The sequence below is a fragment of the Corythoichthys intestinalis genome, chromosome 4, assembly GCF_030265065.1.
Source record: "Corythoichthys intestinalis isolate RoL2023-P3 chromosome 4, ASM3026506v1, whole genome shotgun sequence".
Classification (NCBI taxonomy): domain Eukaryota; kingdom Metazoa; phylum Chordata; class Actinopteri; order Syngnathiformes; family Syngnathidae; genus Corythoichthys; species Corythoichthys intestinalis.
In genome coordinates, this window is record NC_080398.1 from 26,937,374 (window position 1) to 26,963,610 (window position 26,237).

The 26,237-nt window shown below is 40.1% G+C and overlaps 2 protein-coding genes across 5 annotated transcripts in view; both read right to left on the reverse strand.

Moving 5' to 3' along the window:
• The window catches only part of kel (Kell metallo-endopeptidase (Kell blood group)), a 34,372-nt gene extending 18,525 nt beyond the window's left edge, over nucleotides 1-15,847 (reverse strand). The window contains exons 1-8 of one of the 2 annotated variants that reach the window (XM_057834910.1): nucleotides 15,573-15,847; nucleotides 15,166-15,421; nucleotides 14,859-15,065; nucleotides 11,011-11,132; nucleotides 8,081-8,239; nucleotides 7,947-8,018; nucleotides 7,686-7,874; nucleotides 1,090-1,250 (exon numbers count right to left, since the gene is read on the reverse strand). In XM_057834910.1, coding sequence (XP_057690893.1) covers nucleotides 1,090-1,250; nucleotides 7,686-7,874; nucleotides 7,947-8,018; nucleotides 8,081-8,239; nucleotides 11,011-11,132; nucleotides 14,859-15,065; nucleotides 15,166-15,421; nucleotides 15,573-15,647 — 1,241 coding nt within the window. In that variant the 5' untranslated portion in view covers nucleotides 15,648-15,847. The remainder of the gene's footprint in view (nucleotides 1-1,089; nucleotides 1,251-7,685; nucleotides 7,875-7,946; nucleotides 8,019-8,080; nucleotides 8,240-11,010; nucleotides 11,133-14,858; nucleotides 15,066-15,165; nucleotides 15,422-15,572) is intronic. The other variant, XM_057834909.1, reaches the window with a different exon arrangement.
• A 7,846-nt stretch (nucleotides 15,848-23,693) lies between these two features.
• The window catches only part of zyx (zyxin), a 35,601-nt gene continuing 33,057 nt past the window's right edge, over nucleotides 23,694-26,237 (reverse strand). For 2 of the 3 annotated variants that reach the window (XM_057834818.1, XM_057834819.1), the window contains exon 10: nucleotides 23,695-25,037. In XM_057834818.1, coding sequence (XP_057690801.1) covers nucleotides 24,936-25,037 — 102 coding nt within the window. In that variant the 3' untranslated portion in view covers nucleotides 23,695-24,935. Of the gene's footprint in view, nucleotides 25,038-26,237 lie in introns of all 3 variants that reach the window. The other variant, XM_057834820.1, reaches the window with a different exon arrangement.

Below are 26,237 nucleotides of genomic sequence, written 5' to 3' on the forward strand. Positions count from 1 at the left end.
GTCTATGACGAAACGAGTGCCAGTTTTCGTCTGACGAGACAACAACGAGACGAAAATGCACAATAGTTTCTGTCAAATGTTCACAATGTGCGAAATTTTATGTGTAGTTAGCTTGCATCCTAGCAGTGTCTGGTTGTGTCATTCATGTCCAGTGCTGTTAGTAACGGCGTTAGCCCCAGCATTAGCTTACATCACATTACATAACATTAGCCTAATGCTAACGGCGAGCATCCTCTTTAACTCTCGGAAAACTTTTTTTTTTTTTTTTTTAACATACAATTCGGGGTGTCCAGGTGGTATTAATTAATTGAAAATAATGAACTGTTTTTCTGCTGAGTGTGTATTATCACCAAGTTGGCGTCGCCCTTGTAGACACGACAATATGTCTGTCAATGTTCATTCGAAATAGATGGAAACCTTTATTGATTGATTTATTTTTGGAGTAAAACCTTTGAATTTTACAGATGAAAACATTTTAAGTAAAGGTCGACTAAAACTAGACTAAATTAGTCTAGGGTTTTCGTCAACAAAAATTAGATGAAGACAAACACATTTTGTGATGACTAAAATATGACTAAAATATTATCGTCCAAAAGACTTAAGACGAAATTTAAAAGGGCTGCAAAAAACAACACTGATAGGCAGTGGGTGGGGCTTGGCTGGCTTGGACACTCTGATTCTCTGCATAATGGTTTGTCTGAGGCTGAATCCCTTTTTGATTGACAGTGAAATGAGCGAATCAGTGATCTTGTCATATTAACAACCGCGGGAAGCATTTTCCAATTTTCCTTCCGTTGTTCCGAGTTGAACCTGGGACTTACATAATCATCGTAGCGACATTTCCTTTGTTAAAAACGACTAATGAAAAATAGCTTCTATTTCTGTTGTTTTTAGCTATTGTAGCTGCTTGTGTTTGGAGACTTGACTTCTAGCACTCTAGTTTCTTTCCCTACCGAGCAGTGGGTACCGCTGAGCCCCTCCACTGTTACAAATCACTCACAGGCGGACACACGTTGAGCATCCCCTCATTGAAAGACCAGTATCTGCCACTTGTGTGAGGGACTGTACATTGAGGCTCACTTATAGTACCTGTTTTTCAATTCATTCCCGGCAGTCTTATTTGTGATGATGTGGGACATCTGCACCACATAAGGCAAGTTGTGCAGAAGGATGTGCTCGTCTTCGGTCAGCGGCTCTGGATGGAACACAGCCTGTAGGCAAGCCAGCCAGTTGATCGCTGGCGCCCTACGCTGTGGATATTGATAGGGTGATTAGAGTAAGTATTTGTATGCAGTGCATAAAACAATTGTGTTATTAATAATCAATATACAGTGGAAGATCCAAAATCAAACACATACCTTGTGTCAACATTGATTGACTTCTTATTCCTTCTTAAACAAATTATAATTCCCTCCCCCCCAAAAACTTTATCAGTAGGGTTGTTCCAATCATGTTTTTGTGCTCCCGATCCGATCCCGATCGTTTCAGTTTGAGTATTTTGCCGATCCCGATATTTCCGGATCCGATTGCTTTTTTTTTTGCTCCCGATTGAATTCCAATCTTTCCCGATAATTTTTTCCGATCATATACATTTTGGCAATGCATTAAGAAAAAAATGAATAAAACTCGGACGAATATATACATTCAACATACAGTACATAGGTACTGTATTTGTTTATTATGACAATAAATCCTCAAGATGGCATTTACATTATTAACATTCTTTCTGTGAGAGGGATCCACGGATAGAAAGACTTGTAATTCTTAAAGGTTAAATGTGACTCTATATTGTGACTAAATATTGCCATCAAGTGTATTTGTTGAGCTGCAGCCATTCAACCCAAATGCGTGATGGGAAGTGCAACCATAACTGTGCGTAGGGCACCAATTGATATATCTTCTCTGCTTTGGGAAAGAACATAGGGTGTTAAGAAAATGATCAACTACTATCTTTCTTCCCCACGTTGCCTCCCACGTTAATTTTAATTGCTGAGAGAGGGACTATAAGGCTTTAGCCAAATAAAAAAAAGGCTCCAAACGCTGTCAAAATTCTCTCTACTCATTATATGCTGCGTTTAGCTCTATATATTGGTAAACCGGCGCCTTTATGGATTGAACGTGACAATGCGTGAGTGGGTCGTGCAGCGCATGCGTTAATTATTTAACGTGATTAATTAAGAAAAAATGATTACTGACGTAAACGCAATGAATTTGATAGCCCTACTTTAAGCCAATACGACTCTGGATGAGTGTAAGACATTTTGTCTGTAACGTTATATACAATTAGAAAATGATTTAAATTAAAAAATATACGTAAATATATTTTTAAAAAAAAGGCATGTCTGATATTTTTTTGCCGATTCCGATACTTTGAAAATGACGTGATCGGACATCTTATCAGGGCACTCATTTAACTCATTAGCTGCCATTGACGGCGCTAAACGTACAATCCTTTTTTGTCTGAAAGGGACGAATGAACGAACAAATGGATTGGACGTCCAGCATCATTAATAGCACAGAAACATGAGCATTCACAGCCACAGTCACAGTCTTCCCAGTTTAAATGAATTGGATGTCTATCACATCAATGGCATGCAATTATTTAGATATTATGATTTTCTTTGTTTTTATTCATTTTAATTTCATTGATTGGGGGAAAAAATAGGACAATGAGAATAAAGTCAGAATATTACGAGATTAAAGTCGATATATTACGAGAATGGAGTCATACATTGTCATACCACCAGAAAAAGGTTGCAATGTTACGAGATAACTGTAATCCTATGAGAATAAAGTAATAATTGGTAATATTATGAGATTAAAGTTGTGATGTTATGAGAAAAAGCATAATATTACAAGATTAAAGTCGTTATATTACGATAATGAAGTCCTACATTGTATTTCTATGAGAAGAGTCATAATATTACAAGAATAAAGTTGTAATATTAGGAGACTAAAATCATACAATACAGACAATATTACAAGAAAAAAAAACATAATACCACAAGATTAAAGTTGTTATATTACAAATCTTTATGTTATCCTAAAAGTCATAGTTGGCTGTCATTTTACGTAACATTACAAAGAAAAATGTTAAATAACTTTATATTTCGAGATTTTTAATTCATGATATTACGAGATTAAAATCGTTACAAATTTTTACGTGAAGTGAACCAGAAGTTGTTTTCGTGGGCTTTGAATTTTGTAACTTTACAGTTTTGTACAAGTACAATGAAGATTAATGACAGTGTAATAAATACGTTTGGTCAATGATAATGTTTCAGTGCCACTGACTGGGATAAACATTAATTAACTCTGAAATGGAAGAGTACACTTATTTATTCAGTGGGGGGAACAAGTATTTGATACACTGCCGATTTTGCTGGTTTTCCCACTTGCAAGCCATGTAGAGTTCTGTAATTTGTATCATACGTTCTCTTCAACTGTGAGGGACGGAATCTAATACAAAACTCCAGAAAATCACACTGTATAATTTTTAAATAATAAATTTGTATTTAACTGCATGAAATAAGTATTTGATACATTACCAACTAGTAAATATTTCGGCTCTTAGTTCTTTTTTAAGAACCCCTCCTGGTTTCCACTCATTACCGGAAGTAACTGCACCTGTTTAAACTTGTTACCTGTATAAAAGACACCTGTTCACATGCTCAGACAAACAAACTCCAACCTCTCCACAATGGCCAAGACCAAAGAGCTGTGTAAGGACATCAGGGATAAAATAATAGACCTGCACAAGGCTGGGATGGACTACAGGAAAATAAGCAAGCAGCTTGGTGAGAAGGTAACAACTGTTGGAGCGACTATTAGAAAATGGAAGAAGTTCAAGTTGATGGACTACAGGAAAATAAGCAAGCAGCTTGGTGAGAAGGTAACAACTGTTGGAGCGATTATTAGAAAATGGAAGAAGTTCAAGTTGACGGTCAATCTGCCTCGTTCTGGGGCTCCATGCAAGATCTCACCTCGTGGGGCATCACTGATCATGAGGAAGGTGAGGGATCCGCCCAGAACTACACGGCAGGACCTGGTCAATGACCTGAAGAGAGCTGGAACCACAGTCTCGAAGAAAACCATCGGAAACACATTACGCCATCATGGATTAAAATCCTACAGCGCACGCAAGGTCCCGCTGCTGAAGCCAGTGCATGTCCAGACATGTCTGAAGTTTGCCACTGACCATCTGGATGATCCAGAGGAGCAATGGGAGAAGGTCATGTGGTCGGATGAGAGCAAAATTGAACTTTTTGGTCTAAACTCGGCTCGTCGTGTTTGGAGGAAAAAGAAGGTATGAGTACAACCCCAAGAACACCATCCCAACTGTGAAACATGGAGGAGGAAACATCATTTTTTTGGGGCTGCTTCTCTGCCAAGGTTACAGGACGACTGCACCGTATTGAGGGGAGGATGGATGGGGCTATGTATCGCCAGATCTTGGCTGACAACCTCCTTCCTTCAGTGAGAGCCCTGAAGATGGGTCGTGGCTGGGTCTTCCAGCATGACAACGACACAAAGCACCCAGCCAAGGCAACTAAAGAGTGGCTCCGTAAGAAGCATCTTAAGGTCCTGGAGTGGCCTAGCCAGTCACCGCATCTGAACCCGATAGAAAGTCTATGGAGGGAGCTGAAAGTCCGTGTTGCCTGGCAGCAGCCCCGAAACCTGAAGGCTCTGGAGAAGATCTGCATGGGAGGAGTGGGCCAAAATCCCTGCTGCAGTGTGTGCAAACCTTGTCAAGGACTACAGGAAACGTTTGGTATCCGTAATAGCAAACAAAGGTTTCTGTACCAAATATTAAGTTCGATTTTTGTGATGTATCAAATACTTATTTCATGCAATTAAATGCAAATGTATTATTTAAAAATCATACAACGTGATTTTTCTGTTTTTTTTGTATTAGATTCCGTCCATCAAAGTTGAAGTGAACTTATGATACGAATTACAGACCTCTACATGCTTTGCAAGTGGGGAAACCAGCAAAATCGGCAGTGTATCAAATACTTGTTCTCACCACTGTATCTTACAAGCACTGTAGCCCGGCATTGCCGGGCATACCTCTTGTGCTGGTTTGTTGGGGCCAAGCTTTGTTAAATCGACACATAAGAAATACCAAAAGCAGGGCTTTCCCATAATTTTGGCCGCCAATTCAGTGGTTCGACACTTACCACCTTGAGCCGCAGGTTTTGCTCCTCTGAAAAATGGTTGAAGTTTTTAAAAATAATTCTCAGATTACAGGACCAAATGAAGACCACATAATTCTAAAGGCCATATGCCGTTTAACACAGTCAGGGGTAATGTAGTTTTTTCAAATTCAGTTTGATAACCCCCTGACTTGGGTTTTATTTTTTCCGTATTTTTTAACCTGGATTCCCATTTTACCTGAATAGATTCTTATTTATCACACGAAACAGGTTTTTTTTTCCAAAAAGAAAACTTGAAGGCAGAGTTTTTTTGTTGCATGCAAGGGTCAAACAGTGGAGAGAATCTGTTAAGGTAGGGAGAAGACCTGTCGGTAAACTATAGAACTTCTGTATAGACTACGTTTAAACAATTTTTCAACTTCAACGCACTATTTGGGGGTACTCCGGTGTGAAAATTTCCATGGTGACTGTCAGTAACCCCAACAACGAATTTCTTAACCCTTAGATGCATAAGTGGGTCAAAAATGACCCGGTGAGGTTGTTTTCTTAAAATATCTTCGGAATGAAAAATTGTTATTATTTCATATTCCAGGTATTCCTCAAAAAACATGTTTTTGATATAATGCCATTCAAATTGTCGATGAGTTTTTTATACATTTGAAAAAATGGTCATTGTTGTATTACTACCCTACGCTTCCACAAGTGGGTCAAAAATGACCCACATGCATTTTCTATGGAATCCAGTGGGAATCTTTCATTCTTATCAACTTTGGCTGTCAGGAATAAATTTACGATGGACCACACAGACTAGGTATGTAAAAAGTGACATACCTTAAGAAGATTATTTTACACAGCAAGAGCTGATACGTGTACTGTAAGTATTATGTCCATATAGTATTTTGTGTGTGTGTCTTTCATGACTCTTTTTATTATTATTTATCAACAAATTAATCTACTTCATAACTAGCTGGCTAACTAAGGCGAGGTTCATACCGCAGGTCCTAATGCACAATTCAGATTTTTTGTCCTATCTGGGTTTTTTTTGGCATACCCGTTCAGACTGCCTTTGTCCATTGAGCCTGTTCAAGTATCACACATGCGCTCTAATTCGCAGTCCGAGATGCGCTGAGCAAACTGGCCCACATGCGCAGGAGCATTGGAGCAGAGAGAAACCCGAGCATTGTCAGGCTTATCCTCAACCCATTTTATTTTTTTATGACTGTTGTCAAGCTCGCTTCTTCCTCAAAAGCTGGCTTCAAGCTAGGGGCTAACGCTAATGCACAGCTGCACCGCTATCGTAGCACCAGGTCTCTCTCACTCTTTGCTGATGTTAATTGCTGCATGAATTCCAATTTGGGAGACTTGACAGTTCAGACCGCAGCCACATTCTGGAAAAATGTGGCCAGGATGGGATTTTAACCACATACAGAAGTGACCTTGATCGAATTTGAAACGGTCCACTTTTATGCGACTTTTCCCGTTCAGTCGAGTCGGAAAAACACGAAAAAATCGGATTCGAACCTAGCCTAGGTTAGCTAACATTACTGTATCTATATATAGTGTGTGTATATATTTATTTTTACAGCTACATATTGATCTATTGAAAACACTACTCTTATGTTTCCTTATCCAAAATGTCATAGCTGCTAGATTTACAGCTGAAATGGTCCTACAGATGTTGGATGATGGAGAGGCGGTGACGGGGTTGGACTCAAGTGTCCAAAATCTCTAATGATGAGGAACCAGACTATTGTTCAGGTGGCAGTGGCAGTTGTCCACCTGGAAATCCAACTGAACAGGATCAATCTGACTCATAAGATTCCACTTATGTGTCCTCAGAAATCAGTCAGTGCCTCCACAAGGGCTTAGCACCGCTGTCCCACCAAAAAGATGCGTGGGAGCTCTTCATCATTGATGATAAAATACAAGGAAGGATAAAGTCTATTGCTGTTGTTTTTTTGTTTTTTTCTTCAAAAATTTTTAATTAAATCATAAAGATATTTCAACCATGAAATCATTCTTGTGTGGCCCTAAATATAATACTAATTAATATACAAGTGATTATTCCTCACCAAAATGGCATAAAAACACATTGCTTCTAATATGGGTCATTTTTGACCCACTTATGGAAGAGTGTAGGGTCCAGTAACTTGTGCATCTAAGGGTTAAAATCTGACATACGGTTTGGGCGCAATCGGAATATATCGATGTGGGGATTTTGTCAATTTTCTGCACTATTGAAAGCTCTGCAACCTTCTGAGAAACATTGTAGATGTCACTCTCTATGTCCAGATTGTTTCGATTAATGATTTTCGATACTTATCGGCAGTACTTCAATAGAAAACCTACCTAAGAACACTCGCAGACGCTTATTGTACAAATGTGTAAATTTTCAAGAAAATCGATCCAGCCGTTTCAGAGTCCATAGGGAACGAACGTACACACGTACACAGACACACACAAACACAAAGTTCCATTTATATAGTATATAAGTTTAGATATAAGAACAGCAGCCGATATATTTTTTACCTGCAGCTCCTTGATGGTCAATTTCCGATAGAGCTGCCCTTTTGCCCGGCGGTAGCTCAAAGGTGCCATGGTCACAGCCAGATTGGAAGACAGCGAGATGAACGGGCCCACGTGCAATATGACTTCGTCTGGCGGGGCCCCCAAAAGCATCAGGTGGCTTTTGCAGGAATCTAAAAAAAGACCCACCGTCTACACGAGGATGAAGAGCAAATGAGTAAAATATATCAGGAAGGATGCATGCGAGCGTTTCACATCACCAACCTCCCTCATAACTTCGGATTTCGCCATCTCACGGTTCCATTTGATAGGGACTATGAGGTCAGGCTGATCGATCTGTTGGCAGAGCGAGGCATAAACACAGTGATCCTGCGGTAATGTAACTTTGAAGGGCTGACCTGTATGTATCGTTTGGATCTCTTGCTGGACGCGTCAGTGGGGTCTTCGCCAACGTAGACGTTGAAAAAAGGGAAGGTGGCGTAGTCTCTCATCAGCATGCTTAAGGTGGAATTGAAGTCAGTCTTGCTCCACTGGCCAAACAAAGACCAACCTCCGAGCTAAACAGAGAAAAACACAGAAGGATTCTATATTGACTTTTTTTCGTTTCTGTGAACATCTTATACTCGTATTGTACTGCATGTTGTTAGGATTAGTGGCTGATTAAACCTGAGGTGGAAAAATTATTCAGTGCTGTACCCCTTCGAGACACTTCAGCAGAACAGATTTTACAGACGGCTCTCCGAGCAATTTTCTTTGATACCTCAAAATACTTCCAAACTGCGGACATGTTGGCCAGTTGAGGTATGGAGGTAGATTTTTATTATTCAATCAAAAAAAAAGTTGCTTCGATCAAAATTAAGCCTGTCAAAATTATCGCGTTAACGCGCGGTAATTAATTTTGTAAATTAATCACGTTAAAATATTTGACGCAATTAACGCACATGTCCTGCTCAGAAAGTATTCTGCCTTTTGGTAAGTTTTACAGCAAGGCTTTTTATGCTGTCCAACAGCGAACTCTTGTGGTCGCTTTGCGACATGGTTTATTGTTTTCTTACCAGTTCATTATGGCTGCACGACGTCTCGGGCTGATAATGTTGTACTTATATGATCCTTGGACAAGATTTGTCCGTAAGTACGGTTGTTGTAAAGAATGTACATATTATGTTAGTAAGCGAAATGTTATATTTTTTGTATGAGACGCTTTTTGTTTATGTTTAGTGAACCTGTATAGCGTGCTAAGCTAACGTTGTTGCTATTGCAATGCTTGTGTACTTTTATTTTGTAGTTTTACGACGGTCTAAAGAGGACAATGGTTTGAGGCCATTTTATTAATAAATCAGATGAAAAAGGAAGGAGAATTATTAAGGCGTCGTTCACTAGCTGTCTAGCTTTGGAAAAAGTAGACGCTTCGGAGTGAGGACAGCATAGACAGATTTAAATGACAGTAGAGTGAAATGCCCACTACAGTCCTTATGTACCGTATGTTGAATGTATATATCCATCTTGTGTCTTATCTTTCCATTCCAACATTTTACAGAATATATATATAATTTACAGAAAAATATGGCATATTTTATAGACGGTTTGAATTGCGATTAATTGCGATTAATTATGATTAATTAATTTTTAAGCTGTAATTGACTCGATTAAAAATTTTAATCGTTTGACAGCCCTAATCAAAATATATTTTTTTAATCGAAGAAAAAGTTACTTCAATCACAAAAAAATGTGTTTGAATGCAAAAATAAATTTGAAACTCAAATATATTTGAAAACTATTTTTCTTTGATTGAAATAGTTAGAAAAAAATTGTTTTTATTTAAGTCAAGTTTTTTTTTTTTTTTTTAATTGAAACAACATTTTTGAATGAAGTCATGTAATTTTGCGTTTGGACCACATTTTGGCTAGGACATTTGTGTCTTTATTATTCAATCAAAAAATAAGTTGCTTCAAACAAAAAAATATATATTTTCAAAAGAAAAATCACTTCAATCAAAAATAATTTCAAAAATCAATCGCAGAAAAAAAGGTTTGAATGTGAAAAAATATTTGAGACTCAAACATTCGCATTTGAACACTTTTCATTGAAACTGTTTTCTTTGTTGGAAAAAGTTTTGAACACACTTTTTTTAAAAAAGTGGTATTGTTTGAAGTAGGCATTGTTTTTCGATTGAATCATTTTGACACAAAAATTAAACTTCAACGCCATTTCCGGCATGTTTGAGTGGCAGGTGACTACGCTAATGGCATAAAAGTATGAAGCAAGAATAATGGCCACCAGGGCTCCATCCAGCCATCGGACTCTGCTGGAGTCCAAGTCGAATATAGGGCACCGGTACGGGGGTGTGACATCGGCATCTCACCGGAGTTTGAAAAAAAGTGCCATCAAAACTTTTTCCACTTAAAAAAAAAGTGCGTTACAAAACTTTTTCCACTTAAAAAAAAAAAGTTTAAAACTTGTTGCTTTTGAAAAAAAGTGACACTTCAATAAAAAAATATATATATATTCCAAATAAAAAAAATATTTCCCCCCCCAAAAATATTTTTGCAAATGATTTTTTTTCTTTGATTGAAAATAGTTTTTTGATTAAACAACTTTTATTGCGATTGAATGATTTAGACACAAATGTCCTACCCATAATATGGCTCAAACACAAAAAGGATCGCTTCAATCAAAGAAAACAGTTTGAATGAAAAAGAAAGTGTTCAAATGCGAATTTCTGAGTGTCAAATATTTTTTTCCACATTCAAACCTTTTTTTCTACGATTGAATTTTTAAATTATTTTTGACTGAAGTGATTTTTCTTTTGAAAATATATATTTTTTTGTTTGAAGCAACTTATTTTTTGATTGAATAAAGACACGAATGTCCTAGCCAAAATGTGGTCCAAACGCAAAATTACATGACTTCAATCAAAAATGTTGTTTCAATCCAAAAAACTTGACTTAAATTAAAAAAAAAAAAGTTTTCAAATATATTTTTTTGAGTTTCAAATTTATTTTTGCATTCAAACACATTTTTTTGATTGAAGTGACTTTTTCTTCGATTGAAAATATATATTTTGATTGAAGCAACTTTTTATTTGATTGAAGCAACTTTTTTTTGGATTGAATAATAAAGACACAAATCTACCTCCATATTGAGGCAGGTGTATTTGCAAAAGTGTCAGGCCGCGTGTTGCTTCTCACCGTGTTTTGATTACATCATAACAAGAGGACTAAGGTTCTTAACACTAATCTGTGGTAAACTTTCTAGTGAAAGTATATAGGACAAGTGTCAACATATTCAATTTAACAAGCAGCAATTATATTGTGTTTTATTAACTCACTTTGTGAACAAGTGCGAGGAAGGGCTCCACTCCAGTAATAGCCAAGGATTTGGTGTCCATGCAGGTGCGGTAGAATTCTTTAGCTTTCTTCACAGATGAACTTGCAAGTTCGTCATTTGATTCTATAAAATTAAATTTACATAATAAAAAAAAAACGTATTCACTGCCGGTCCAGACATACAGTGAGGAGCAGAAGTATTTGCACCCCTTGTGATTTTGCAAGTTCATCAACTTAGAAAATAGATGTCTGATATTTCAATCATAGATGCATTTCCACTCATAGAGACATAATCTTAAAAAAAAAAAATTGAGAAATCATATTGTATGTTTATCCATCCATCCATCCATCCATTATCTTCCGCTTAGTCCGGGGTCGGGTAGCGGGGGCAGCACCTTTAGCAGGGAAGCCCAGACTTCCCTCTCCCCAGCCACTTCAGTCAGCTCCTCCGGCGGGATTCCAAGGCGTTCCCAGGCCAGCTGAGCGACATAGTCTCTCCAGCGTGTCCTGCGTCGTCCCCGGGGCCTCCCGCCGGTGGGACATGCCCGGAACACCTCTCCAGGGAGGCATCCGAACCAGATGCCCGAGCCACCTCAACTGGCTCCTCTCAACGCGGAGGAGTAGCAGCTCGACACCAAGCCCCTCCCAGATGACCAGGCTTCTCACCCTATCTCTAAGGGAGAGCCCGGACACCCTGTGAAGGAAACTCATTTCGGCCGCTTGCATCCGGGATCTTGTTCTTTCTGTCACGACCCACAGCTCGTGACCATAGGTGAGGGTAGGAACGTAGATCGACCGGTAAATCGAGAGCTTCGCCTTTTGGCTCAGCTCCCTCTTCACCACAACGGACCGGTGCAGAGTCCGCATCACTGCAGACGCTTCACCGATCCGCCTGTCAATCTCCCGCTCCCTCCTACCCTCACTCGTGAACAAGACCCAAAGATACTTGAACTCCTCTACTTGGGGCAGGATTTCATCCCCGACCCGGAGAGGGCATGCAACCCTTTTCCGGCTGAGGACCATGGTCTCAGATTTGGAGGTGCTGGTCTTCATCCCAACCGCTTCACACTCGGCTGCGAACCGCCCCAGTGAGAGTTGGAGGTCACGGCTTGATGAAGCCAACAGCACCACATCATCTGCATAAAGCAGAGATGCAATGCTGAGGCCACCAAACCGGACACCCTCAACGCTTTGGCTGCGCCTAGAAATTCTGTCCATAAAAATTATGAACAGAATCGGTGACAAAGGGCAGCCTTGGCGGAGTCCAATTCTCACTGGGAACGAATTCGACTTACTCCTAGCAATGCGGACCAGACTCTGACATCGGTCGTACAGGGACCGAACAGCCCTTACCAAGGGGCTTGGTACCCTGTACTCCCGGAGCACCGTCCACAGGACTCCCTTAGGCACATGGTCGAACGCCTTCTCCAAATCCACAAAACACATGTAGACTGGTTGAGCGAACTCCCATGCCCCCTCGAGGATCCTGCTGAGGGTGTAGAGCTGGTCCACTGTTCCACGTCCGGGACGAAAACCACACTGCTCCCCTGAATCCAAGATTTGACTTCCTGACGGACCCTCCTCTCTAGCACCCCTGAATAGACTTTACCGGGGAGGCTGAGGAGTGTGATCCCTCTATAATTGGAACGCACCCTCCGGTCCCCCTTCTTAAAAAGGGGGACCACCACACCGTAAGAATGTTCTTTTTTTTTTTTTAATAATCTATTTGTAATTTACTGGGGTTCATAAGTGTTTGTGCCTCTGAGAATCAGGAATAATTATGACACTCAAAGAGTTGTCAGTCTACTTTAAAAAAAACGTCCACCTTTAGCACATGAGTAACCACCCTGTTACCTGTGCACCCCTTAGTCAGTCATAATCCAACTGCTACCATGGACAAGACCAGATACTTTCGAAAGACACCAGAGAAAAAATTGTTGAGCTCCACAAAGCTGGAGAAAGCTATGGGACAATTGGAAAGCAGCTTGGTGAGAATAAATCAACATTTGCAGTAGTTGTTACAAAATGGAAAAGGCTAAACATGACTGCTTAATCTACCTCGGACTGGGGCAACATGAAAAATCTCTTCTCGTGGGGCATCACTCCTGATGAGAAAAGTGAGGGCTCAGCCTAGAACTACACGGCAGGAGCTGGTCAATGACCTGAAGAGACCTGGATGCAGTTTTAAAGGCTACCGTCAGTAGAACACTACGGCGGAATGGTTTAAAATCATGCATTGCTCAGAAGGTTCCCCTGTTGAAGCCAGTACATGTGAAGTTTGCCAGGGACCATCGTGGTCATATGAGACCACAGTAGAACTTTTTGTTGCAGACTTTACTCTTCGTGTGTGGCGGAAAAAGAAGGATGAGTACAATCCCAAGAACACCATCCCCACTGTGAAGTATGGGGCTAAAAACCTGATGCTTTGGGGCTGGTTTTCGGCAAAGGGGGCAGAAGCAGAGGATGAATTATGAAATGTATCGTCAGATTTTGGACCACAATGTCCTTCCCTCAGTCAGAGACTTGAAGATGAGTCGTGGCTGGATCTTCCAACATAAAAATGATCCGAAGCACACAGCGAAGTTGACCAAGGGGTGGCTGCGTAAAAAGCATATCAAGGTTTTGGAGTGGCCTAGCCAGTCTCCAGACCTCAATCCATTAGAACAGGGGTGTCCAAACTTTTTGCAAAGGGGGCCAGATTTGGTGTGGTAAAAATGTGGGGGGCCGACCTTGGCTGACATGCTTTACGTAGAACAATATATTTAAGCAAATTTTAGCAAGCCATTCCGTGTGTCACATTTGCTTTATTTTTTTTTTTTTATTAATAATTTCAACAGTCTCGCAACTAGCCTTTGTGTCGTTCTCTTTCGACTCTCGGGCTCTTGCAAAATACTGCTGCTGTAAAATTAAACTAGCTTCAATTTGCTGTAATTTCTCGCTGCGTATCTTCCCTGTAATCTTGTCGTACATGTTAGCGTGTCTTGTTTGGTCATATCGCCTCACATTGAACTCTTTAAAAACAGTGACTGTCTCTTTGCAAATGAGGCAGACACAGTTGTTGCGTATTTTAGTAAAGAAATAGTCGAATTCCCACCAATCCTTGAATCGTCGGCAGTCAACTTTTTGTCGCCATTTTAGATTTTAAATTGGGAGTAAAGGGTCACACGGGGTAATGTTGCTTTGAGTGCTGCTGCCTTTTAGTGGGTAAATGAGGAGCAGCATTTAATGTGTAAGCCACTTCATATGCTGGTAGCAGTACTGCTGACCAATTTATTAAGTGTATGTGCGGGCCAGACATTTTTGATTTTATGACAGAGGCTGGGGGCCAGATGAAATTTGACCAAGGTCTGCATTAGAACATTTTTGAATGGAGCTGAACTTTGTGTTTCTAAATGACAGCCCCGAAATCTGACAGATCTAAAGAAGATTTGTGTAGAGGAATGGACTCAAATCCTTGTTTCCATATGTGAAAACCTGGTGAAGAACTACAGAAAGCGTCTGACCTCTGTAATTGAAAACAGGCTTCTGCACTAAATATCAGCACTGATTTTAACAAATACTTATGAACCCCAGTAAATTAAATTATGAAAAATCATATGTGAGTTACGTATTTTTTTTAAGATTATGTCTCTATAAGTGGAAATGCATCTATGATTGGAATTTCAGACCTCTACCTATTTTCTAAGTGGGTGAAGTTGCAAAATCACAAGGAGTGCAAATACTTCTGCTCCTCACTGTATGTGTTGTAATAATAAAATAAACTGATATTAAAAACACCCATTGAGGGCAAATGGATCAGACATCGATCGCCCTCAATGGCAGCCAACACGTTAAAAGGAAATATCCTCACCCAAAATTTCTCTCAGATACTGTAAAAGTTCAGTTTTTCTGTCCAATGTCCTGTTTTCTTTGACACCTCTTCTAGATTTGCCCTGGTCATCAGCTCGCTCAGGTCCACATGTAAACAGGAAGTAGTCACAAGGGTGTGTGAAGGGATCCGACGACATTGAGAGATGAACTGAGGCCTTCTGACAGGCTGGGGAGTCACAAGGGCTGACTACAGGAAGCAGTAGAAATAGTATTTCATCAACTGGCGATATTTGAATTTGCGCCAATTCATATGTTTGTGTGCCCGCCGATGACTTTATGATTCTTACCGCGATGAAGAGATTGACGTATGTAGTAAACCATCCCGAGAAAAACTGCGCTCAAGCAGAAACACGCGATGAAGACAGAAAGTGTACACTTTGGTTTCAGCCACGCTGGTTTTCTTTGCTCAGCATGTTGTTGGTACTCTTGCTGTCGATGTCTGTGAAGCTCTAGCTCAACTTGTGGCTGGACCTCGATTTGGTCTTCAGTGGGGCGATTCAGCTGAAACAGAGCTCGGGGTTGAAGCCCGTTCTCGCGTCCTGGCTGTAATCAATATGAAGCAAGATCATTGTTTACACATGGAAAATTTCTGTAATCTGTTCTCAAACCATGTAGCAGAAGGCATATAAAAAGAACTAATAACATCCCAAAACTTGCTAAAAGATACTGACATAGTGAACATTCTCAGTGTTACCTCAAGACCTGTCGAAGTTCCACTCATTCTGAGCATTTGGAAGTCTTGCTGTGTTTCTCTAATGGTGTAGTCCATCTTTTACAGCTACGGAAACCCCACCTCCTCCGTCACACAGCTGTCATCTCAGCGCTTTATCTACTGTTATCACTCAAGTCTTTCTTCTTCTGCCATACCGATAAAAACAAGAAAACCAACTATACTCTTTATATATAGCACAGATAGAGTATTCAGTTATTGGTCTGGGATATGCAAAATGCATTGAAATGGTAGAAGCGCAAATTACATTCCAATGTGTAACATTGAACAGTCCAACTTTGTAAATACCAATACCAAAAGTGTGAAAACTCAAAATTGTGACCAATGAATCCATGCCAATCAATTGCTTTTGATTACGCTCATTGCAACGCAAAAACAAATTACAGAACGTAAACATTCCAATTTTCACAGAAATGCTGTCGTCATTATCAGTGACTCACATGGCTGGTGGCGACTGATAGAGACGTGTGGGGTCTGCTCATGGTGTGATGCGTTTTTGTCCTGAAAAGGGGGGTGGGAAACACAGATACTTGTGGACATGCAGTATTGAGTGATAAATGTTTTAGTTCCATTGACGGTGATAGACGTCGCATCCAAAGGCAGCCAATGATGTAAGATTTATGAAATAACATTAAAGCTGTTAGAACAGTAACAAGGTTCTTGATGTGTTTCCTTACTTTGAGTGTTGTATGTGGCAATATGCTATGGTTACTGTGTGCTTAATGTAAAAACTGTTTGATTTTTAGAGCAACTCTGGTTTGTCCATCACTGGCAATTGTAGCCAATGAGTTAACAACCGTATTTTTCGGACTATATGTCGTACCCGAGTATATTCCTCTGGATCCTTATTTGACTCTGTTAGTGCTGGGTTTATGCCAGCTAGTATTCTTTTTAGTCCAGTTGTCTATGTTCCAGAAGGTGAAAACCTTTAGTTTTAAGCCTGTTACAGTATCTGAGGTTCAGAAGGCTTTGAAATCCTTAGATTGTCAAAAATCTGGGGGTCCTGATAATCTCAAACCACTTTTTAAGTTATCAGCTGATTTTATTGCAGAACCTATAACTCATCTTCTTAACCTTTCGTTGTTCACAAACAAAATGCCAGCTATTTGGAAATCTGCTTTTGTTCTACCTGTTAAAAGGTAATGACCGTAGTATTTTAAACAACTACAGGCCGATCTCTAAACTGTCTGCTCTAATGAAGGTTCTACGATCTCTTGTGAGTCATCAACAAACAATTGCATGTCAAATTTCTAACCGGGTTTTAGAAAGAAACAGCACAATGACAGTGACCCTAAAGGTAGTAAACGATATAATTGTATCTTTAGATAAAAAAACAATACTGTGCAGCACTGTTTCTTGATCTGTCGAAGGCCTTTGGCACAATTGATCATGCCATTCTTATTCACAGACTATGAACAATGGCATATCAAAACAGTTTTTGGGTTTGAGCAGTATTTATCAGGCCGATCACAGTGTGTGCAGGTCAAAGGTGTTACCTCCAGCCTTCTCGATATTAAAAATGGTGTGCCTCAGGGCTCTGTCCTTGGGTCTTTACTTTTTATTATCTACATTATCTTCATTAATTCAATTCAATTTTATTTGTATAGCCCTGGATCACAACAACGTTGTCTGAAAGGGCTTTGCAGAGGCAATATGATACACAATCAGAAACAGCAAATGAAGCAACAAAGATGCATAAATAAATTCAAGTCCTGGGTTTCCTCCATCCTTAGACCCTCCATGTCGGCAAGGAAAAATGAGAAACCTTGGGGAGTACCGCAGTCAGGAGTGATCCACTCCCAGGACGGATAGACAGGAAGCCCCAGGACCGCTAATGGGAATTAGCAGGTGAAGTTACAGTCCGTAAAGATGCAGTGGAGTAAAGGAACAAGAAGCAGTCCATCTAGCCAGATGAGACGGGGGTAGCAACGAGGACGTCCATCCAGCTTGGGGTCCGGTCAAAATGCTGTTGAGGCAAATTTTCACTTTTATGCAGATGGTACTCGAATTTATTGTTCTACACCTACTCTAAATCAGGCACTCTGTTACAGTTACAGCTTGCCTTTAACAATGTACAGTGTACCCCTTTTAACCTAGAGCTTCTTTTAATTGCTGATAAAACCAAACTCATGATATTTACAAAGGCGAAATACAGGCCAGTGAATCTCCCATCAATTCCAACTGTTCAGGGTACTGAAATTGAGACGCTCACAATTTAGCTATCTTGGATTCATAATCGATGATTCACTTTCTTTTAAGTGTCATATTCAGCATTTGGTCAAAAAACAAGGTGAAATTGGGTTTTTATTTTAGAAACAGCCTATTTTCCTTTGAATCTAAAGAGAGGCTTGTTGAATTAACTTTTATGTCTGTACTTGACTGTGAGACTATGACTTGACTCTTCATGCATTGGATACTGTCTACCATGGAGCAATGACATTTATTAAAAAACTCAGATCTCTTACTCACCACTTATGCCCGGGTTGGATGGTCTGCTTTGTCAACCCGTAGACTCTTCCACTGGCATATCGTTGTTTATAAGGCCATTCTTGGCCTGCTTCCATCTTACTTGGGGAATTATCTCACTCAAAAAAGCACTGGGAGTCAGAACTTTCAGGCTCAGGACTTGTTTTTATTGACTGTACCGAGGGTCTGCATGGAATGTGCTGCAAAAAACTATAAAATCACAGTGTCTGGTATCACTTGATGCTTTTAAGGCTCTTCTGAAAAACTTGGAGGCAAATACATTTTGCTGTAGATACTATCTATGACTGCTGATTTTTTAAAATTATTTTGTGTAACTTTTTTGTGCTTGTTTTTAACGGTGTTTGTTTGTGCAACTGTTTGTGCTGCTGCCTGTTGTGGCCAAGACTAATGTAAAAGAGATTTTTAATCTCAATGAGACTTTTTCTGGTTAAACAAGGGTTAAATATGGCTATGTTCACACTGCAGGCTGAAATGACTAAATTGTGATTTTTTTGCCTTTATCCAACTTGAAGGAGATACTTTCAAGTCGGCCACCATCGTATGTGGATTTAAATTTGATATAAGCCACATTTTTCAGAATATGGCTGTGGTTTCACTGATGTATGCCACTAAATCTGAATTCGGGTGACCAATTTGTTTTGCTGCAGTGGAGGAAGAGCGAAGTGCAACAAATCAAGTATTTTTGAGATGTTAAATATGCTATGCTGTTTAGCATGCTTCCGCTGCCCACTTATGACATTTTTCTACATCAGCGAATGCTGGTGACGTTACTCTGAGCACTGTTGTAATTTGTGTTACTGTTAATGGTAGCCTGAACAAAACGATTGGATATGACCCCCCCCCCCCCAAAAAAAAGTTATGATGTGTAGTCAGAACTTTGTTTAAAAAGTGACCCTAGCCCTAAAATTAACAAAGATGGGGGTGCATGGCGGGGCATTTTTAACTATAACAAATCACATTTTTGGGGTGAATTTTCATTATAGTAAAAACAGGCTAAATTTCCATCTGTTAACATAAAAAGTTCATCCATCAACGCCATTATACTACTCTTCAGTATCACTTCTAAACAACTCTGGCAACTATTAAAAGGCTATCACTAGCTGCATTTCCATGAGTTTTTTGCCAAATAAAAAAACTAGGGCTGTCCAACGATTAACATTTTTAATCGAGTTAATTACAGCTTAAAAATTAATCGTAATTAATCGCAATTCAAACCATCTATAAAATATGCCATATTTTTCTGTAAATTATTGTTGGAATGGAAAGATAAGACACAAGATGGATATATACATTCAACATACGGTACATAAGGACTGTATTTGTTTATTATAACCAGTGTTGTTAATTTTACTTTAAAAAAGTAATTAATTACAGTTACAAATTACTTCTCCCAAAAAGTAATTGCGTTAGTAACTCAGTTACCTGAATGTAAGAGTAATTAGTTACTTGGCAAAGTAACTAGTGATATTCTTTTTTTTCTCCCAAAAAAAAAAAAAAAAAAAAAAAAACACAGGTCACACAATGTGAAGCTTAAAGGGTTTGGGGGACAATTGGCCCTAGCCCAGTTCTTTACCCTCCACTTAACTAGACACGAGGGTATTGCGATAACTAGCTAGTAACCTTTGCTATGTGTGGAAGTCATTTAAAGTTGTGAATCAATCGTTAAAGTTGTTAAAATTTCTCCCGTTATAGCATTAGTTCCCTTCTGTCTACTTTAAACATGTGTAAGTTTTAAAACTGTTTCATCATTTAAAGATAGATTTAAGTTAAGATTTTGCCGATTTAGGAGCATTTTAGATTTTTAAAAATTACTTAGGTTCGCTAGGAAGGATCTCTACATCAGGGCCTTCCTAAGTTCCTGAGAGGTCTACTGCTTTAAGATGGCGGCTGTTTACAAACGCATGTAGTCCTTAAAACAAGTTGGCAATGCAGCAGTGTCTGTCATTTGCATCTAGTTCTATAATATGATATCTACCGTGTCATGTGGGCGTAGTTTGTCGGCTATGGCTGCAGTCAGGTATTATTGAAGCCACCTAGCATCGCGGTTGCAACGGCGTCTTCCCCACTCCTGCTCTGCTCTCGTCCCCGTGAGTCCGTTTCTCTCAGACTTTTTTTTATTCAACCAACTTAGTAACGCATAGTAACGCACGCCTTTCCCGCCTCAGTAACGGTAACGGCGTTGCCAAGATGAGAAAAGTAATTAATTAGATTACTCATTACTGAAAAAAATAACGCCGTTAGTAACGCCGTTATATTGTAACGCCGTTATTAACAACACTGATTATAACAATAAATCAACAAGATGGCATTAACATTAACATTCTGTTAAAGCGATCCATGGATAAAAAGACTTGTAGTTCTTAAAAGATAAATGTTAGTACAAGTTATAGAAATTTTATATTAATACCCCCTTAATGTTTTCGTTTTAATAAAATTTGTAAAATTTTCAATCAAAAAATAAACTAGTAGCCCGCCATTGTTGATGTCAATAATTACTTACACAATGCTCATGGGTGCTGAAGCCTATAAAATCAGTCACACCCAAGCGCCAGCAGAGGGCGGCAAAACTCCATAAAACACAATTAACAAGCAGTTCACTGTACTGTCATTTAAATCTGTCTGAGTGGGGGGTGTGCGTTAATTGTGTCAAATATTTTAACGTGATTAATAAAAAAAAATTAATTAACGACCGTTAACGCGATAATTTTGACAGCCCTAAAAAAAAACATTTCAACATTTTTGGCCAAGTATATTTGTGACTTGACCGTGTTTCTATTGAAGGCCGTTTTCGAAAGTCTCATAACTTTTGTGAAGTCTCATCCTGGGAGATTTTACTCAATCACGATTGATGTACCAATGTGAAAAAAGTGGTACCGTTGTGCTCTATAGACCCTACTCACGTGACGTCACAGCCACGCCCCCGCGCCATATTGTCCGTCAACTCGTCGTGTTGACGCATTACCGCTACGTAAATTCCTCCTATTATGGCGTGTTTTTCTGCTCGTTAACATTAATAATCAAAATGGTGAAGTCGTGTGTGGCGGTCGGTTGCAAAAACAGAGAAGATAGACGGAGAGACTTGAATTTTTACCGTATTCCGAGAGACCCGAAGAGGAGACAGAGATTGACTGCTGCAATTCGACGAGAAAACTGGGCTCCAAACGACTACCACAGATTATGTAGTAGTCATTTTATATCTGGTAAGATGCATTTAATATATATTTAGAGGGTTTTGGGCTGACAACCACAATTAAGATCATTGCTAGGCTAATCGCCGACAACATACACTCAGACGTTGTGAATGAACTACCTGAAAATATATAATTATAAGGGGATAATCAGACAGTTGTCATACAATTAATTTACAATTTCACTATTGAGGTCAAAAGCCCAAAAATAAATTCAACTAGGGACAATCTGGAGTAGTGCTATCGCACTTCATATTTATTACGTATTATATATGTATATAGTGAGAGTGCTATCGCTAAACCATATAAACATTAAAAGCCCTAGCTCCATTGACAAATGATATGAAATACATTAGACTTGACAGTGGATGTTAGCAAGAACAAAAGATTTTGAATTGAAAATTTCGTAACTCACCTTCCGAGCACAAGATTCCTGCCGAATTTTCGTGTACGAGGACATGTTTCACCCAACCAGCAACGTAGCATTTATAAGCCTCCAAGCTCTTAAAGTTTTTCAAACTTTCGTGAGAATAGGCTGATTTTGTGTGGACAAGATAGTTGTAAATATCAGGATATCAGATGTCAGGCGAAGCCAGCGGGTCGAAAAACATCGATTTAGGCATCAAATACGGATCTGGCGAATGGATAAACTGAAGCTTTTCCACGTAACGCCTTTTATGCAACGGATCCAATGAGTTTACAGCGTCAGATAACACCGGGGCTTCCATGAATTGCTCTATAACTTGCTCGACTAATTGAAAACAATGAGAATAGGTCTGAAAAAGAGGTACAATATGGCGGCCGGAAACAGCGACACGCCCATTTTGTGACGTAGGTGAGTAGGGTCTATATCGAAAGGTCTGGAAAAACCTCACAAAAACGCAAACACTTTTTCGTGATATTTTAATGTTTTAGCAGTGTGGCTTTCATCCCAGCCGTGAAACAGTGGATCAGCTCTACACCCTCTGCAGGGTCCTCGAGGGTGCGTGGGAGTTCGCCCAACCAGTCTACATGTGTTTTGTGGATCTAGAGAAGGCGTTCGACCGTGTGCCTCGGGGAGTCCTGTGGGGGGTGCGCCGGGAGTACGGGGTACCGAGCCCTTTGGTACGGGCTGTTCGGTCCTTGTACAACCTGTGTCAGAGTTTGGTCCGCAATGCTGACAGTAAGTCGAATTCATTCCCAGTGAGGGTTGGACTGCGCCAAGGCTGCCCTTTGTCACAGATTCTGTTCATAAGTTTTATGGACAGAATTTCTAAGCGCAGCCGAAGCGTTGAGGGGGTCCGGTTTGGTGACCTCAGCATTGAATCTCTGCTTTTTGCAGATGTGGTGCTGTTGGCTTCATAAAGCCGTGACCTCCAACTCTCACTGGAATGGTTCGCGGCCAAGTGTGAAGCGGTTGGGATGAAGATCAGCACCACGAAATCTGAGACCATGGTCCTCAGTCGGAAAAGGGTGGAGTGCCCTCTCCGGGTCGGGGATGAGATCCTGCCCCATGTGGAGGAGTTCAAGTATCTTGGGGTCTTGTTCATGAGTGGGGGTAGGAGGGAGCGAGAGATCGACAGGCGGATCGGGGCAGTGTCTGCAGTAATGCGGTCCCTGCACCGGTCCGTAGTGGTGAAGAAGGAGCTGAGCCGAAAGGCAAAGCTCTCGATTTACCAGTCGATCTACGTTCCTACTCTCACCTATGGTCACGAGCTGTGGGTCGTGACCGAAAGAACAAGATCCCCGATACAAGCGGCTGAGGTGAGTTTCCTTTGCAGGGTGTCCAGGCTCTCCCTTAGAGATAGGGTGAGAAGCTCGGTCATCCGGGAGAAACTCTGCGTTGAGCCGCTACTCCTCCGCGTTGAGAGGAGTCAGCTGAGGTGGCTCGGACATCTGGTTCGGATGCCTCCTGGACGCCTCTCCGGAGAGGTGTTCCGGGCATGTCCCACCGGCGGGAGGCCCCGGGGACGACCCAGGACACGCTGGAGAGACTACTGTATGTCTCTCGGCTGGCCTGGGAACGCCTTGGGATCCCGCCGGAGGAAGTGGTTGAAGTGGCTGGGGAGAGGGAAGTCTGGGCTTCCCTGTTAAAGCTGCTGCCCCCGCGACCTGACCCCGGAGCAAACGGAAGATAATGGATGGATGGATGGATTTTAATGGTTTTTTTTGTTTTTTTAAAAAAAAAGAAATCCAGGCTTTTTCGCCACTGGTTTTTGTTTGCAAAATTAGTTTCGCGTATTACTAGAGGTGATGAAACACAATTAGTGATTAAACAAAAAAAACAAAAAAAAGTCATACCTGAGTATAGGTCGTAGACCCAGCAACACTGTGAAACAAAGTGTGACTCAATAAATATGGTAGTTCACTGCCATGAATGGCAATGGACGTCCAGAGCATTGATGTCTCATGGCCATCAATAGCATCTAACGAGTTAAGAAGAATCAAAAACATCCAACATTTTATTTATTTATTTTTGGGAAATAGGGCCAAATGTTTGAAACACATAATACATTCACACATATCAAACAGTTGTTTATATAAAAAAGTAATACAAAAAGGACAAGGCAACATCACACCAGATAAATGCAGGCATCGTCATGGGTATTGGAACACGCAAAGGCATTTAGAGCTGTTGGTGCAGAAGACCGTATATGGTAATACTTGAGAAAAACCAGCACCTACAGTACACAGCGAGCATGCGATGCTGAGTCACTTTTGTTTTCTCGGTGAGGAATGACTTTGTCCTAAGTAACCTAGCTTCCATTTTAAGGGACCGCCAGAATTCAAGAGTGAAGGCACAATGCCAGACGTACAGTATGTAAAGAAATACATTATCATAAAAGAATACAGAAGTAAAAAATGTGACTCATGGAAGATAATGGAAGTGTTTACTTTCACCTCTATGGGAGATAAAGGTCAACAGGGCTCAAAAATAAGTAAATGATGCACAATAAAAGTTCCAAACACTTCCATTAAACAGCTAAAAATTTGGTCACTATGCTCAACATAAAAAAGTCTATATATTACATTACTTAAAGCAAAAAGTTCATATACAATGCAACAGAACAATGGTGCCTACGATTGTGTGTGTGAACTTTGAAGTCCAAATGACACTGACAACACAAAGGATTTCAGAATTATCACAAACTGTAATAGGTCCTGTTTGGAGGCAAGCTGGTGACGCTGTTAGCTACATGAAAAGATTTCCATAATGGAATCTGTGCTGGTAAAGCTTTGCTCGGCTTTTTGTTCGCAACCTGAGCAGCCGTACAGCATGCGTTTAATACCTATCTCTACTCTTAACTAGTTTGAATTAAGTGTCATCGAGGAGGATATATTTTCCAGCAGTGTGCCGGAATGCTATTTGATCCAAGCGGTCTGTGCAAGATACGCGGAGCATTTTATTTAATTTTATTTAGCATAAACATACGACAACGAGAAGTCTACGAGAGAGATCTGCGGCGGTGCAGTACATTACCTCTGCACTAAAGTGGATCCAACGAACGGACGACGAGAGGACTCGGCGGTACGGCATGCAAAACGCACCCTTTTTCCAGGTGGGACATTCACACGAAACACTGAATAAAAAGCCCTGTATGGAACCTGTGCTTTAAGATTTGGTTCAGATTGAAGCAGAAGAGGAGAAGGGGGAAAAGGGGACTTGACTGCTCTAATTGGCTCGCTTGGCGTGGCACTTCAAACACAAGATGCGGCCATCCAGCGGATAGCAGCCGTTCTCGTCCGCTTCGATGGAGAGAGGGCGAGCACAGTCCTGTGAAATATATCAAAACAATCCAAATCAACATCAGATTTTTTTTGCCAAGATTAGCAATTACTAAATGGTAAAAGTTAGTACAGTGATCCCGCGCTACTTCGTGCCCTCAGTCCATCGCACATTTTTTCCTGAAAATTAATAAATAAACAAACACAGATGAGCTCCGCAAATCAGATCACGTAGTCTCACTCTCCCTCCTAGTGCTTTTTTTTGCTTGGCAGTGCACTAGAGTTGCTTATTAAAGTTAACGATGATTGACAGATGTTAAGGTTTGATCTTGCCAGAGATGCTTAGAAGCCGAAACTTCAAAGCGCCGCATGCGTCAATCATCGTTTAGCTTGTTAAACAGTTGCTGTGGCAATTCATTGTGTGTAATTGAGCGGATTTGAGTGGACTCACTCAATGAAGCATTTAACCCCCTCAGACCTGCATTTTTTGTGCTTGACAACAACAAAAAATCTTTGCTGATTTTTACTCCAATAAAATACCAGAACAAAGCGCAATTTTTTTGGTTGAGGATTTTTCATGCTTTTGTTTTTTTAAATACTAATGTTACATTGTTTTTGATGAGAAATGAGCACTTTTGTTTGCCTTTTTGAAGTTGCGTTGCGTCTCAGCCAGCTTCAAAAAGCCAAAAATTGCAATCTCTCAGAAGTGGCAATAGCAACTAAATTCAGTGTATTTATTGATTTATAGATGTGAACGCGTCATGTCCTTCAGCAGCATGCTCAGGTCAGAAGAGGTTAATAAAGACAACCATATTTATACTTTATTCTTAATTAAAATTAAATGACTTTTGGGAAGATATACAAGTGAAAAAACGGACAAAAGCAAAAAGAAAAAAAACCCAAATGGAAAATAAAAGCTCATGTAATGTGACTATGCAACTCTGCTATGCTAGACTGTGCGTCCCGGGCTGTAGGTGGACGGGTATTGATAAGGATATGCTTTTCCCGTCTTCCTTTGTCTGTCATCGTTCTTTTCGGGCAAATCATTCCATATTTTGTGACTGTCAATGATTCTCTTTCTTTGGCCAACTATCCCACATTTTGTAACTGTCAATGATACCGATGATGATGACAATAAATATTTCATTCATTCATTCAAAATCAATTTGGTGGGAGAGTAACATTTTAAAAACGTCTCATAATACATTTGAAGTGCTTAAAACTCATGTTTTAAAATATGTATACATCA